The sequence below is a fragment of the Gavia stellata genome, chromosome 1 (genome assembly GCF_030936135.1).
Source record: "Gavia stellata isolate bGavSte3 chromosome 1, bGavSte3.hap2, whole genome shotgun sequence".
Lineage (NCBI taxonomy): Eukaryota > Metazoa > Chordata > Aves > Gaviiformes > Gaviidae > Gavia > Gavia stellata.
In genome coordinates, this window is record NC_082594.1 from 38,144,401 (window position 1) to 38,159,717 (window position 15,317).

A 15,317-nucleotide genomic window follows, 5' to 3' on the forward strand; every position below is an offset into this window, starting at 1 on the left:
AATATTTAGAGGACTATGCCCTAGACCCAAATCCTATCCTATATGTTCTGTGTGTTTTCAAGACAAAACATAGGTGACTAAAGTTCTGCAAAATGTTTATACCAAGAATTGTCACAAACTTGAGTGAGACAAACACATATTTGTCTCTCAGACTGTTTGCATTTCAAAGATTACCTCTCTTAACACTTCCTTGCTCAAAAGGCCTAAAAAGTTAGACATGGTCTGACCGCATCTGCTGTACACGAGCAGCACTGCATTCAGCATATGGCACAGTATGCAAAGTTAACTTTCAGAAGAGTTACCAAAGTATACACCTTTTGCATACCATGCCAAGACCTAGAGTTTCCGAGATGAAGGTATTCTTGGGTTCTCTCTTATGCTTTCCAGGATCATTTCTGATTTTTATTCAAGTATTTGCATAATATAAAAGAAAAATACTCCAGAGTCTAGGGACCAAACTCTTACTTGGTTGCTCTTCTGGTTCTTTAAGTCATGTTTATGCTGCAGAGTAACCTGGGCTCAATAGGAGCCAGGGGTTTCTATAGCCCTGTGATTAGCATACTGTCTTGGACATAAGAGTTGTTGATTCAACGCCTCTTCCCTCCCCCTCCTACAATTGCAGGAAAATTCTAACCATTAGACAAACACAGGAAGAGGAAATACTACAATAGTGTCATCTTACTGCAGAAAGCTATCCTTCCAAGGAAAGGAATGAGCCTGTTAGCAGTATCTCTGATGCTGTGAAAGCACAGGAGGAGGTTAACAGAGATGTCTGATACCTAAGATGTTCCACTGACTGCACCAGGAATTTAGCTTCGGGAGTTGAAGCACTGAAGGTAAGGTGCTTCATCCATTTTTTGGATCTGGCCAACTAACTATGCTCTAGATTTGGTGCTCACAGAGTTTGAATAATAGCTGTCACTGCCGCCAAATAACACTGAAGTACAAAGTGCAGTCCACAGTTAGCTATGAACCTGAAGTCTATGGCTCCAGATTTAAACATGTTTTTTTAAACACTTTAAACATTTTTATTAATTGAAAACAAAAAAAGCATTATAAGTAGGTAAGTACTGTATGTAAATTATCAACTTTGCTTGACAACAAGGATGACTGAACTTCACTTTCCCACACCTACTAGTGACTTAAGTAGTCTTTTACTTTTGGACTTTCTAAAATTCCAAAGATTTTTCAGCACTAAATTTAAAAGTCTTTTGAGCTAAGTTTTCTAGGATGCCAACCACCTTCAGTTTCTGTCAGTAATCAAGACCAATGCTAAACAGTTCTGAAAATCAGACCTCAGGTGTCTCACGCTAGGCATCTCAAAAATCTTTTCCAAAAAGTCTCAAAACTGAGCAGCTACTCAATAGTTTGTTTAGTGTCATTGAATGATAAGTGGTTTCATGCCTTATCTACACACCTTTTTCATATAGCCTTCAAACTGTGCTCTGCAAGACAGAATTATTAATTTTCCTCAAGGTTTCTTCTATCATGCTCATCAATAATATCTAACTGTTTCGAAGCATTAATTAATCTATCTTTATAACACTGCTGTGAAGCAAGGGTTAGTATCAGTGCTGATTTTACAGACACAGAAAAGAAATATGGGGAAATGAAGGTAAAGCACAACCACTTCTTTCAGTCTCCAATTCAAGATGAACCTAAGCATTTAGAATTCTTATTCTACAGCATTTAAATGGGAGGTGTGGTTTAAACATCAGAAATTAAAGTAATACAACTATTTCATAATATTTAGCAATTTTGAAATCAGACTCCTGAGTTTCAAATTAGGCACTGATCAAGTTAGGAAAACATAATCAATGCCCATGTTGAAAAATCTGGCATATGTAACTTGCCAAGCAAAATTATTCTGATTGAAGACTGTGCCTTCTAGGTTTTTAGCTGTTAAACTCTGAAGTAGCAGAGGCTTGGTAATCTTTACATGTTCCAATATGTTTGCTAAATACAGGTTCCATTTTAAGTCCTTTCCTCAAAATAGATGGACATCGGAATTTCAAACCCTTTCTCAATATCTACAAAAGAAGTATTTTTCCCTGTCTACATCGTTAGACTTGCCTGAAATCATTAAAAAAACCAACCAACCCAACAAGACTGGGAAACATGCAAGCAACTTAAATAAGTGTGTTGTAACAATAAGCATCAGGCTGCAATGAGGAGTAGATGGTAAAATCACAGAATCACAGAATCACTACGGTTGGAAAAGACCTGTAAGATCATCAAGTCCAACCTGAAAAAAAAAAAAAATCCCAAAAAAAAAACCAAAACAAAAAAAAACCACAACCCACGCAAGCCAACCACCACACAACAACAACAAGGCACAACACACCAAAAACCAACCCACCCAACACCACACAGCACCATGTCCATCAAGCTACATCCCACAATGCCACATCCACACGCTCCTTGAATACCTCCAGGGAGGGTGACTCTACCACCTCCCTGGGCAGCCTATTCCAATGTTTCACTACTCTCTCAGTAAAGAACTTTTTCCTAATATCTAGCCTGAACCTCCCCTGGCGCAACTTGAGGCCATTTCCTCTAGTCCTGTCACTAGTCACTTGGGAGAAGAGAATGACTAACTGAATCTTTCTACAGATCAATAGGCATGAGTTGGATCACTGCTCCAGACTTGGTCACAAAGCTCATGCTCAGATAACATTCCTGCAGGAGTGTAGCCAATAAGTTAAGCTACATAATCACAGGTAGCCAAATGTGACACGAGTAATTTTTTCCAAGTTATCCAAATTAACAAATTCATACACAGTTGGGTACCTGCCTTTTCATTCCTCCATTTCTTCATTGAGAAAGAGTTGCTCAACAGCCAAGCGTTCAGAATCCAAGAGAAAAAACTATTTTTGCAAAGAAAGCTTAAAAAACACAACCAAAACCAACCATAACCTCCACACAAAATCAACCACCTATCCCTGTGCCCCTAACTTTACCGAATCTGAACATAGTTATAAATCACCAAGATAGCGATCCCCACTAATCCTACATATGAGCTCTATAAAAGTATTTTGAACATCAGCTTTCCCGAAGTTGTCTGGTTATTTTAAGTTGAGGGATATACCAGTCCCGAGTATTTGTTCTGAAGTATATCATCAAGTTAATCTTCCTTCTTCCAGAAGAACTACAGTGACAATGGTAAAAGAACATGCAATATTTTGGAGAACATCTGATTATCCTGAAATTTGCCAAGACGACTGTTTATAGTCATATATAATCAGCTCCAAACATCTAAAGAAATACCCTGGTGAGAAATTTCTACCACACTTTTCAGAAAGGACTTTTGTTAAAACTCTTAAGTCACATTTTGGTAGAATTCAAAATAAAAAAAAAAAGAACCCCTATTATTAAAATTTGTAAGCATAATGAAGATCCATTTGGACTCAAGAAATACCTAAAGAAAAATAAAATTTTATTTCCAAAATAGCTCAAGCTTTTATGATGAGCTAGTATGCGCAAATCTTTGTACACATAATACAGATGCTGCCCTGTAATATAAGGACAGATCTAACCTCCACATCTATGACTATTTTAGATGACTTTAAGGCAAAGCTCTGCTAACAGTGAGTCTGAATTATGCTTATAACTATGGTCTGAGGTCTATACAAAAAGAGCTACCTAACAATAACCTGGATCAGACTAATATCTGTTTCTCGGATATAATTCAAATATTTAGAATAATAATCAAATATCCATTTTTAACCCCTCCACCCAAAGATCATCCTTTTTAAAGGGAAAAGAAGTAAGCAAGCATTTAAAATGCATAAAACCTACAATCCTAGACAATCTATTGTCACAAAAATTAAAGAACCTTAGAAACAGACAGAGTCTGAGGAAAATAAACTGATTTTTTAAGCCAGGATAAGGAGCTCTGAGTTTCCATAGCAGGGAACCAGCTTACAGAGGCTAACCTTTACATTTATAAAGTGCTGCAGGCAAATGAAAAATTAAACGAAATACAATCTTGGGTCTGGGTTTTGCATGGGAAGAGTGTGCATTATAAATACAGAATAATTGTTAGATTATTTATTTTTAAGTAAATAAAAAGCATTCTTTTAACAGAAAATGCAGTTGTATTTTAAAAAGGCAGAGTTTCAGGTTTTTCCCCTTCTGTTTATACATGCTTATAAGAGGCTCAGTTTTAAATTACATTCATTGCTATTAGGAATTTCCAATTCTGTCAAAAATAAATAATCCACAAATAATAATTCAAAACTCCATTATCCTTAGGATATCCTAAGAATCTAGGATGTGAAAAGTAAAATTTCTGATATGAGTATCAGATACCATTTGAGGAGGAAGAAAATTATTTTTAGTTTATTCAGTAACTGAAAGATGACAAAAATAACTTCTAAGAAACATTAGGCATAAAATAAACATGTACCATGAACATTGTCCTGAAGTTGTTTAAGTCCGTTAAAAACTCCTCCACTGAAACCTTCTTCAGATCAATGGCATAATATCCCACCACGTTCTGATAGAGTTTTTCCATGTTCTCATGCATCCGTGAAAGTTTCTGAAAATCTTCTTTGGCATGAACTAGAAAGCTGTGCGCTGCTGTTAAGGCTGCAAGAATACTCAGTGAATCCAGTCAAACTCACAGATTTTACTGTATTTCATACACATTTTTCATTTGCATCAAATGAAGAATCAATAGAATTCCTTCCATGTCATATGTGCTTTCCAGTATTTACTGTGTATATTAGGCCTATGAATAAATCAGGGTGCTTTCATCAAATTTTCTCAACTACTTTAAATTGAAAGATTATGTCATTATAAACTAATTTTGTATGAATTGAAATGTATAGGACTAATCTAACTTCAAGCACCTATGCAGCTTATTTAGTATCACTGTGTCCTTATTGAAACTAAAGGTTTAGGTACATAAATTACAATTTACAGGGAGTTTAGGTACAGATACCAGTAAGTAACCTGAATACTTTATTATCAAGAAATAGCAGAGTTCCTACTAAAATTAGATTAGAAATAGAAATATTAATAAACACTATTAAAAGTAAAACCCATGAAAGATTAAAAACTTCATCTTAAGAGCTTTTTTTTTTTTTAAATGCTGTTGCAGCAACAAAAATGTATTAATTTCCATTCTTGGTGGCTGCATCAGGTATTTACGCTTTTTCTAAGGCTATTTGCAATGTCAATACAACTTAATTAAATTAGAGGTGAAAACAATAGAACTACTTCTACAAGAGATAGACAATTTATAAACAGCACCAAAATACTGCATAACATAAATGAAATAAAAAAACTATGTTTATTCAAGACTTTTGATAATATAGTTTGTCAAAGAAGCTCAAAGAAGAAATATTGTGTGTAGTCATTTCCTTATGTAGGACAACTTCATAGAAGTGTTTACTTTAATGGAACCGTAGCTAAACAAATATTTACGTTCCATTATTTTCCTGCTGCAGGAAAGACTACAAAAGATAAGAAATGGCAATTTCACCTTTATTCCCAATTGTCCACCCCAACTACTGCAAAAGAGAATTTACTGTATTTGTATACTTTTTACTACAGACATATACACTATGGTAATTTTATTTTACAAAGCACAGGATTTTTAATCAAGTGCATTAAAATCTAGACAAATAGAATTTTTGTCCACCATGCTGTTTTAAACAGATAGTAACAATTTACTGCTGGGTGACTGCTTTCACTCTTCAGGCTTTTTGCGATGCACTCTTCTTTTAGTTTTGTTTAGAGGCTGAATCCCATTTGAATTTCACTATGAAATGTCCTTCTGGTTTGTTAACGTTGCTTTTAAAATATCAAGTAAGCAGTTAATGTTTTTCTTTTTGTGATTTAAAATCCATTCCAGGAAGTCATACATTAATGTTCTCAGACACATGCAGGAAAGGAAAAATAATGCACTTCCAGAACATTCAAATTAGCCACTATGATGGCTATTAGCTGGGTCTGTAAGGGCAGAACAGTTTCCACTATGACAGTCTTGTAGAAAAGAACTAACTAAAGCCTAGATTTCAATGATTTTAAATGATACATCTTCCATCACCACCCAGCCACTTGATTTCAGACTTTCTCTTCCTCCGGCAAGGCTCCTTAGCCAATATGAGCTTCTTTCCACGTTTCTATTGACACAAGAGGCAGCTCGTGAGCAGCTTCTGACTGCCTGTGCTGACTGGCTACCAACAGCTCAAAGAGAATTGATGTTGCTGGCCCACTTTTTCTTCCATATCAATCTGAATCTCTCTCCTTTACTTAGCTCCCAAGATGAACAAAGCTTACAGGCAACTACCCTTCAGAGTTGAGTTTCTTTAAAATTATTAAGGATGGCAAAAAGCTATTGGTGAGAAAGTGAGGAAAGTTGATGAGAGGTTGGTATGTAACAGCTGCCCAAATATTAAAATAAAAAAAGTATTATGAGAAACAAGACACAAGAAAACACAAGTTAGGACCATCAAAAGAAATGTCAGCAGTTCAAACAAAAACAAACAAACCAAAACAACAAACAACTGTAATAAAGGAAAACAGGAAAATTAATGCTGAGTGAAACTAGAACCAAGCATTTCTACATCCTGTTTATTTTTGATCCTACAATTTAGGATACTTATTATTTGTGATTCTTAGATCATTAACAGAACTTAGGGAAAACTACACTATTTTTTGCAATTATGAGGATGTTTATTTCCACAGAGTGGAAAAGTAAAGGAAAATTAGATACATTTGTTTTGTTGTCACTATGTATAATTGCCATACATCAAACATTCCTGTAACTTTCTTCAGTTTTCTAGCAAGGAAAAAACCTGAGGAAAAAAAGTTAAAATTATCAATAAAATGTATACTTCATCTTGTAAATGAATGATATGCCATAGCATATCCTGAAAAGGAAACTTGAGGGGGTGGGGAGGTGAGAGAGATGAAATTTCTGTGATACTCTGCAAGACGTCACTAAAGTTACAGCTTTGTTAACAGAGTCCATATAGGCTGCTTAGTTTATACTGTTAAAACTGACTCCCCTTGAGTATGTGATGCACAATTTTAAACTCAAAACACAGCACTCTGGAAAGATGTTTTATTATCCAGTAATTCAATGCCAGACATGATGAATCCCGAGATTCTTATATTCGATCTGGTGCATTGTGGGATACCTTAAGCTCTTGGCATTCTACTGAGACTGTGCTTCCATTTAGGTATTTTTAATAAGTCCCCTTCCTTTTTTCCTTAAGTATGGCTTTTGTTAGGCAGCACTAGCTAAACTGGAGACAATAGGGAATACTACTGAGTACAGCAATCCCAACTGTAATTATTATGAACAGGTTGATACATATGCATTATCAGCTACACAATTCATTGGCTTTGGATGAATGAAGCCAGAAGTACAGCAGAGCTGCAACACAGGTGGGAGGAAAAGGAAATCAAGAAGTTGAGTATTTATTTGTCAACTTTTTCTGAAGTGGCTTCACTTCACGAACTGCCTTTTTGGACTCATGGGACTACAGATCATCATTCTGCTCATTAATGGAACAGGAAAGCAATGCAGGGCTGAGACAAGTAATATCTGTGGCAAAATTTCGAATTGCTGTATGTTTCATCTTGCATATTCATGGCATCTCTTTTCATAGGGAATTGCTTGTCTGAAGTTTATACTGATTTTATCATACTGTGATATATAAAATACTAACTAGCGCAGGGTATCAAGCCAAGTAAAAGCAGCTGTTACCCTAGAGCAGATAATCAATGATGTTAATCTTACCAAACATTTCCTTAAAAAGACCCCATATTCACTGCTTGTGATTTTTTCACAAACTAACCTACGTATTAAGTGTAGACAATCCAAAAAAAGGAATATGATTCTGCATAAGAACAAAAGATTAACAGGTGCATAGATGCTGCACGTATTTTAGCAGAATCTTCAAAACGGAACTGAGACTGCCACTACACTAGCCAGCAACAGTCTCTGTAAAAACACAGCAAATTTTTCGAAGGCTACTACAAAAAGACTTTGAGGTCACTTCAAATCAGAATTTCAACAAATTATTATCTTCTAAGGCCAAACGGTGTGAATGTTGTAGGGCTCTGTTGAGGATTTTCCACATCAAGTTCTGTGGAAAATAGTTGCAATTGTCTATAAAATACATGTCATAGAGACGTCCTTTAAAATACACATTGCAGGTTCAACAGTAAAATTCTGTATCTGAATAGAATAGTTGAAGAAACAGATAAAAATGTTTAGATTTTTAAATTAGTACCTTCTGAAGAGTATTTGTCAAAGAATACTTTTTCCTTGACTCACTCACTCCTACTTATCTCTATGTCATAATATTAAAATAAATTGACATGTATTTGTATCACACAGAACTGCTGCATCCAGTGCGTATACCCCATATATTATGAGCAAAACCAGTGCTAGCTGTAATACACACCTGAAGTCCAGACCAGCTATTAAAGACCTGTATAAAGGAATCATATACTTAAGTTAAACTTACGTTGTTTGCCAAAGCCCTGTCCCATTACTTATCCACACAGTCAACATCTTGATCCTCTCTCAAAGAGCAACATACAATCTTATTTCACCTAACGAGCTCAGGTCCTGTAATCTTCCAAAGTCCTTAGGACACCAGGACATCTTATAGACTTCAATTTGTTTATGCTGCACAGAGAGAAGTTCAAACTATGAGGCTGACTAAGTAAACAACAGTTTAGAGACAGCATGTAGTCTCTTCCTTGCAGATGAAATGGGTTTCTTTTACCTCCCTTGAATCAGGGTCTGACTTGGGTAAGTGCTGTTCCTCCCTTATCTTTTTGCAATATCAACAAATTAACTTAAATTACAAGGGAAGACGAATAGAGAACTGATCAAAAAGTAAGGACTCTGTTCCTAGCTGAAAAGCAGGAATCAACTCATTGTCCCTCAAGTATTAGTTCCATAAGCTTCTGTGAAAATCGCCATCAATACTACGTTCACTGGTAGGCTGAAACTTGTCAAGAGTTTCTCAGCTGCTACTTAGAAAATCATGAGATGTGAGCTGGACTGATAAAGAGCATGTTGAATAAATTAATTAAGCTTTTAATATGCGATTTAAGTACTCTCCATAACCCCACTGAATTTTTATTTTTGAACGTACAAGAGTATTTTGTTCACTGTGCTTTTTATTGAACATTTCACTCAATGGATGTAATACTCTAGATCAATATCAATTCATTGTTCTTTGACTTTCCTAATTAAAGCAAACAGAAGAACTACAATAATAGCTATAATATCTTTTCAGCTAGTATACATAAGGTGACTGACAAACTAGCATAATCTAATATATAGGAGAAATATTCATAATTATAGACTTTGACAATAAAAAAGTGCACCAACTGCGCATATATCTGACTTCCTAAAGAAACAAGAATGCTAATCAGTTCATTAGGGGCCTTTGGGTTGTGATATTTAACGACAGGATGTAATAGCCTGCTTGTCCATGGAGTCTAATTGTACTCAGGATGAAAAATTATTTCCAACAAAGCACTATCCTTCCTTTTTCAGATTTCCTGCTGGTTTCTTTTTATGAGCTGCGTGCCTTTCAAGACAGCAGCATCATTCAGCTTTCCTTGTCATAGGAATAAAAGTAAAGACAGGTCCAGGCTTCATCATGCTGTGCAGGATTATCTAACCTTTACATCAAACCTTTTTTGCTTCGTAATTTATTGAAGTTCCTGTTTTTCTAAAAGTGAGCTTCTTTAATTAGTGTGTTACTAGAAACCATATGCAACTTTACTGTTTTGAAATTACTGCTTGTCTGCTGGGAGAGGAAGTAGGTGAGGGCAAACAATTCCTGTTCATAATATTTACTGTTCAAAATATTGTATTTGAATAGTCTAATAGAACGAAATATGTAGTATGGCTGGTTTTACCCATACTGATTTATTCTGAGTAAGACCAGATACTCATCTCACCTGTTTCTGACAGCAGTCAATACCCAATGATTAGGGAAAACAAGAAAGAAACTTGGTAAGTATAGCATGGTAATTCAACTGGTGTAGCATTTAGTTTCTAACAGTCTGCATGCTAGTGATATTTCTGAGCTAAAGCTACCTCTGGACTACTGTGTTTAATAGCTCCAGTTCTGTTCTTTAGCTAGCTATCTAAGCCTTACATTAAAATAATTTACATTTTCAGCCTCTACAACATCCTAAAAGTAAATGCTACAATTTAATTGCTTGTTGTGTAAAAAAACATTTCTGTTAGTATGTTTTAACCTGCTGGACGGTATTTTACATGAAATGAACCCTGGTTATTTATAAGACACAATGAATATGTTCCTAACTTTCCTCCTGTATGGCATACAGAATTATAAGTATTTTTACTATATTTTCCTAACTTTTTTGATTTTCCACCTTCAGTGTCCTAATTTATTAAAACATCCCTGATGCAGAAAACTATTGCATGCTGCTGATCATTGTCACCATTCTCTGCCACATCAGTAGCTATACAGTATACTTTTTGAGATGGCGTGATGGAAGCAGTCAAGATGTAAAAGTATTAGTGATTTTTATAGCAACTTTTTTATGTTTTCTGCTTGCTCTTAACTACAATTGTTCTCAATTGTTCTAATATAATGTTTTTCCTCCAGATCTATTATTACTCTATAACCATTGAAGGTCACTTGCTCTTTTGTCAGCATCTGCCAGTATCTCCCTTTTGACGTGAGGTTTTGGGGGTTTTTTAGATATTAATCCAGAAAAAATAATCATTCCACTTTCGACCTAAGAAATTTCTTTCCTTGGAAGCCTTTGTTAATACACGTTGTTGAAAGGTGCGTGGAAATTCAGCTATGCTCTACTGACTGTCCTACCTTTATCTGCATGCTGTAAGTGATCTGGAAGGGATGGCTTCTCTTTACAAAATCCACACTGACTCTCCCCCACCATCATATTATGTCTCCCATATATGTTAGTTCTGTTTTTATTTAGCCTTCATCAGTTTCCTTGGTAGAGAAGCCAGACTTGCAGATCATCCCTTGTAGCCCGTTTAAAAAACTCAGATGCTTCCTTTCAGCTTTGCTTCCTCTGGCATCTTGGGCTAACTTAGTTCATGTAAGAATCTGTAGTCCAATAGGTTTATATTTGAGTTCATTTTAAAAACTTCTCAAGTCTTTTGTGACCACTGGTTACTCCTGGGGATTTACTGTTATTTATTTTATATTTTCCTTTAAAAACACTTCTACTGACTCCTTCATTTGAGATCATCCTTCCATTCAAAAAATTGCACAGTGGGGTCAACCAAAGCTCTCCTTAGAGAAAACTGATGAAAGAACATATTTATCTTTACAGCTATGGCTTATCTTCTTGGCACACATTGACAATCTACGTCTTCTCTGGCAGGACTACAGCTTTTGAGATGCTTGAAAAAGAATGACGTGTAGATCCTCCTTTACGTTTCCTAATATGATCACTATCCTTTTTAAGCAATCAGTAAACTGCTCTAATGTTCTTCATACACAGGGATGGAATTTCAACCCCCATAAAAGTTATGGTATTTATTGACAAGGTCCACCTACTTACCCTATCTGACTTTTATTATATTTTAACTTTTCACACTATTTCTGTACAGCTGTGACTTATTCTGTCTTAAATACAATTTATAACCTTATAGCACAGTATTCCTTCACTTCCTGCCCTGAAGTTTCAGAAATGCTCAATATGTCAGTAACACAAAGGGAAATGAGGCATCCTACATAATCATTTTTTGATTTTAGGTGTTTGATATTAGCATAAAAATATATATTTATTCCTCAATTTACTTTTCCCATGCTCTCTTTCTTAACTGAAGCTATTTTTTTCAGGGTATTCTTCACTCATTCTCAACTGAATTTTGCTAATTTCTTTCGTATCTATTTTATAGGTATGGAAGTTTTATATAACCACATCTCCAAAGAAAGCCATATACTAAATTATCTGTTACTTCAAAGACTACTCCTCAGCCTAAAAATGCAAAAGGTTATAGGGCATTTAAAGGGACATCATGACTATTTTGGTTTAAATGATCATTATAGGTCCCTTCAAACTGAAATAGTCTAGTCTATTCTATTCTAACAGACTAAGAAGAGTCTGTCCTTTTTCATAGGTTAGATTTCTTAATAAGTGCTTCCCATTCCTAACTTCCTAGACTACACATCATTTTCTTAACCAAGCACAGACTTTGCATAGTCCTAGCAATATTTCTGAGAAAGCTATCATGGAAATATTTTCCTATAACTTCCTAGCAATAGTTTATCTCTTGCCATCAGGACCCCTCTCCTAGTCCTCCTATCATGCTATCGGCTTCTTCAGGGACAAAATTTACATTTCGTACTATAGCCCACCATGCTGGTGGGCTGCAACATATCTCTCAAAAACACATGGAGCTGGAAAAAAAAGCCAGCAACAAGAACAACAAACAGAACAACCTCACCAACAAAATATCCAACCTTACAAAAAATTAGTAGCAACATTGAAAGGTTACAGATACCTCACAGAGTCCAGAGAAGGCATAAAGCTAAGCTGTAAACACTTTGGTTGAAGCTAGTCTACTAAAGAGGAAACTGGACCTACTGCAGCAAGAACCAGTATATCCACTTGGCCTCAGGGTCGCTTGCCATCTTTTATTTAATAGCATGTGATTAATTAAGAGGACTGTCTCCTGAGTCTCCCTGCCTTTGTACATAACAAAGTAGTCTTCCAGCTAGGTAATAACCTAACCATGCCTGCAGAGGAAATTTCAACCTGTGTCTCTATCTGCTGATATTTCTGCTTCCAGATTAGTCTCAGTGCCAAGCATATATGACCATCATCTGGTAAGGACGTTTAAGTGAAAGAATGTTTTTTTCTGCTTTAATTAAGTACCTTCATGTCACAAGGCTTTCTTATGAGAGAGATGGGCAGTGAAGTTGGCTGCAGGATTTAGAATAAATAGTGACAAAAGGCATTTTGGCAAAAATAAGACCAGAAACCTTGCTATGAATCTCATTTCTGAAATAACAGAAATTTTTTGGTTTTGTGGTTGCATGTACAAAAACATTCACAGTGGTAGTGCATACACTAGAAAACAAATAAACACAGGGTCACAGACATCTTTTTCTAAGATATTGTCATGTAAGAAAATCATTTAACACTAAAGTGAAGCGCTTCTTATTATAACTACTTTTCACTAAGTTAAAAAACTCATACACAGTGTAAAACCTGACAGTAAGCATTTTTCTCCTCATTCTATCCACTACAGATGAATCATTTAATTGCACTGTTCATGTCTTTAGTTTTTGAGGAGAAAAAGTGTTATATTTTTCAAAAATAAATGCTGCAGACTGGACAGACGTTATGCAAAGAAATTTAAAGTTTAAGGTAATGCAGTTAAATTACTTCTGGGGTTTTTTTAAAGAATACTCCAAAGGATATTGACATTTTTGCTACAAACTTATCATGCTTGTCTTCAGGAACTGGAAAAGTCTGCAAATCCTTCTCAAGCTGCTGGAGTTGCCTCTCCATATGCTTCAGGCTCTTCTCCAGGTTTTCTGCTGAGACTAAAATACAGATCATTCATTCTGTTAACACCTTAAACAAGAAACATTGTTTGTAAGATACATGAGTTAAAACCTTACCCAAAGCAGCATACTGCGTTTTTGATTCTGAAATAAAAGCACACTGAACAAATTACAATACAAGATGAGGGGGTCACTCTACAATGTTCAGTTCCCCTCACTTATGCGGTTGCCTTATTCTGATTACATGTATGCTGTTTGAACACTGGATTTTGTTTTATTTTTATGCCTAAGGTTTTGTGCTGCAATTAACAGTCTGTTTTAAATAACCTGAGATATACATATGCCAGTCTGTCTCTTCTGATTAACCAAAGGACAAGTTTTGAAGCTACTCCAAGAACCACAAAGCCTTCTTCAATCTCATTCTGTTAAAACAGAAAATACTAACATTTGTATGGAAGATCATGAAGAAAACAAAACCCTCAAAACATAGAGAAAATGGGACTATTAAATACCTATACATGAAACCTAAGACTCGATTCCCTAATTTGAAAGCACAATGCCTGCTAAAAAACACAAGTGAATTTGTCAGAGCGAAAGTTCTTGCCAAGCTGGAGGAAAGTGCAAGCACTTGAAAGGGTGCGGCAGAGCAAAACAGGGACTTAGAAAAAAGAAAAGAGTAGACAGGAAACGTCAGGGATTTATAGAAAGATGTAGAAAACCTGCAAATTTTCTTTATCAGAAAAAGAGAATTACAACTTTCAACCATTTGAAGCAATGCATGGATTTTTGGTCTGTAAATAGTTGATTAAAATATCAAGACCATAAGAGTAACCTGAGGATAACTCCTGTTAGCATATATTCTATCTTGGATTTATGTTATTGAAATCAGCTAAAATTCATTTCCTGATTGTTTATGAAGTAAACTTAACATTTAAATATGTTCCGTAGGAACAATATATATAGATAAGAGCATACTGTGAATTTTAGTCTAATGACTTGATTTATTTATTTATTTATTTAATTCATAACATACTGCACCTATAAGGGTAAAGCTACCTTAAACTTGATCTAAAAAATCCCTGGAGAAAGTTTGTGGCCCTATGATGTTACTATGATCTGTAGTGGATCCATGATTTCATCCTCTGAGTAGAGTTATGTGATGGAAAATATAAGACACACTCATTGAACACATCTTTCTCTTATAACAGCTTGACAGGGTCTCCAAACAGCTAGAGTAAAATGTTGCATAGCAACTACAATCCCATTCATAGCAGAAAGGTTAACACAACTATAAAATGATCAATGGCAACCTGTTAAAATGCTAACATAACAAAAAAAAAAAAAACCTCAAACCCAAAGAACTTGGAGACAACTCTTCCAAAAAGAATAAGGGAATAGAAATCTATGTTCATATTATAATTTATAACTCATGATTTGGTTTATAATCACAACTTTTAAAACCCTCTGCTTACTCAGAAACACTGTTTTCCAATTCTATGTCAGACTTGACAGATTTTCACGCAGTGATTGGTAAACCCAAATCATCACCAGGTAGCTCATTTGGCTTCAGTAGTTAAGAAACTGCTTTGTTTGGGAAGCAGAGCTAAAATTAGAAGCTGACAATTTTGACTACAGATGTGTTTCAGTCTTCACAGGTTCCAGAAACAAACCTGATTTTTATATAAAGTCATACTTCTGCTGTCATAAGAAGCCTTTGTGGGAAGGCCCACACAATATTAAGACACTGTTGTACTTAGAAAGCTGCTAAGAAATGCAGAATATAATACCTTGTGCCTAATCTAACTATAG

General features: G+C 35.3%; 1 protein-coding gene across 1 annotated transcript in view; it reads right to left on the reverse strand.

Moving 5' to 3' along the window:
- Positions 1-15,317, reverse strand: part of DIAPH3 (diaphanous related formin 3) — a 254,424-nt gene that overhangs the window by 77,555 nt on the left and 161,552 nt on the right. Inside the window, exons 24-25 of the mRNA XM_059831346.1 lie at positions 13,423-13,547; positions 4,409-4,573 (exon numbers count right to left, since the gene is read on the reverse strand). Coding sequence (XP_059687329.1) covers positions 4,409-4,573; positions 13,423-13,547 — 290 coding nt within the window. The remainder of the gene's footprint in view (positions 1-4,408; positions 4,574-13,422; positions 13,548-15,317) is intronic.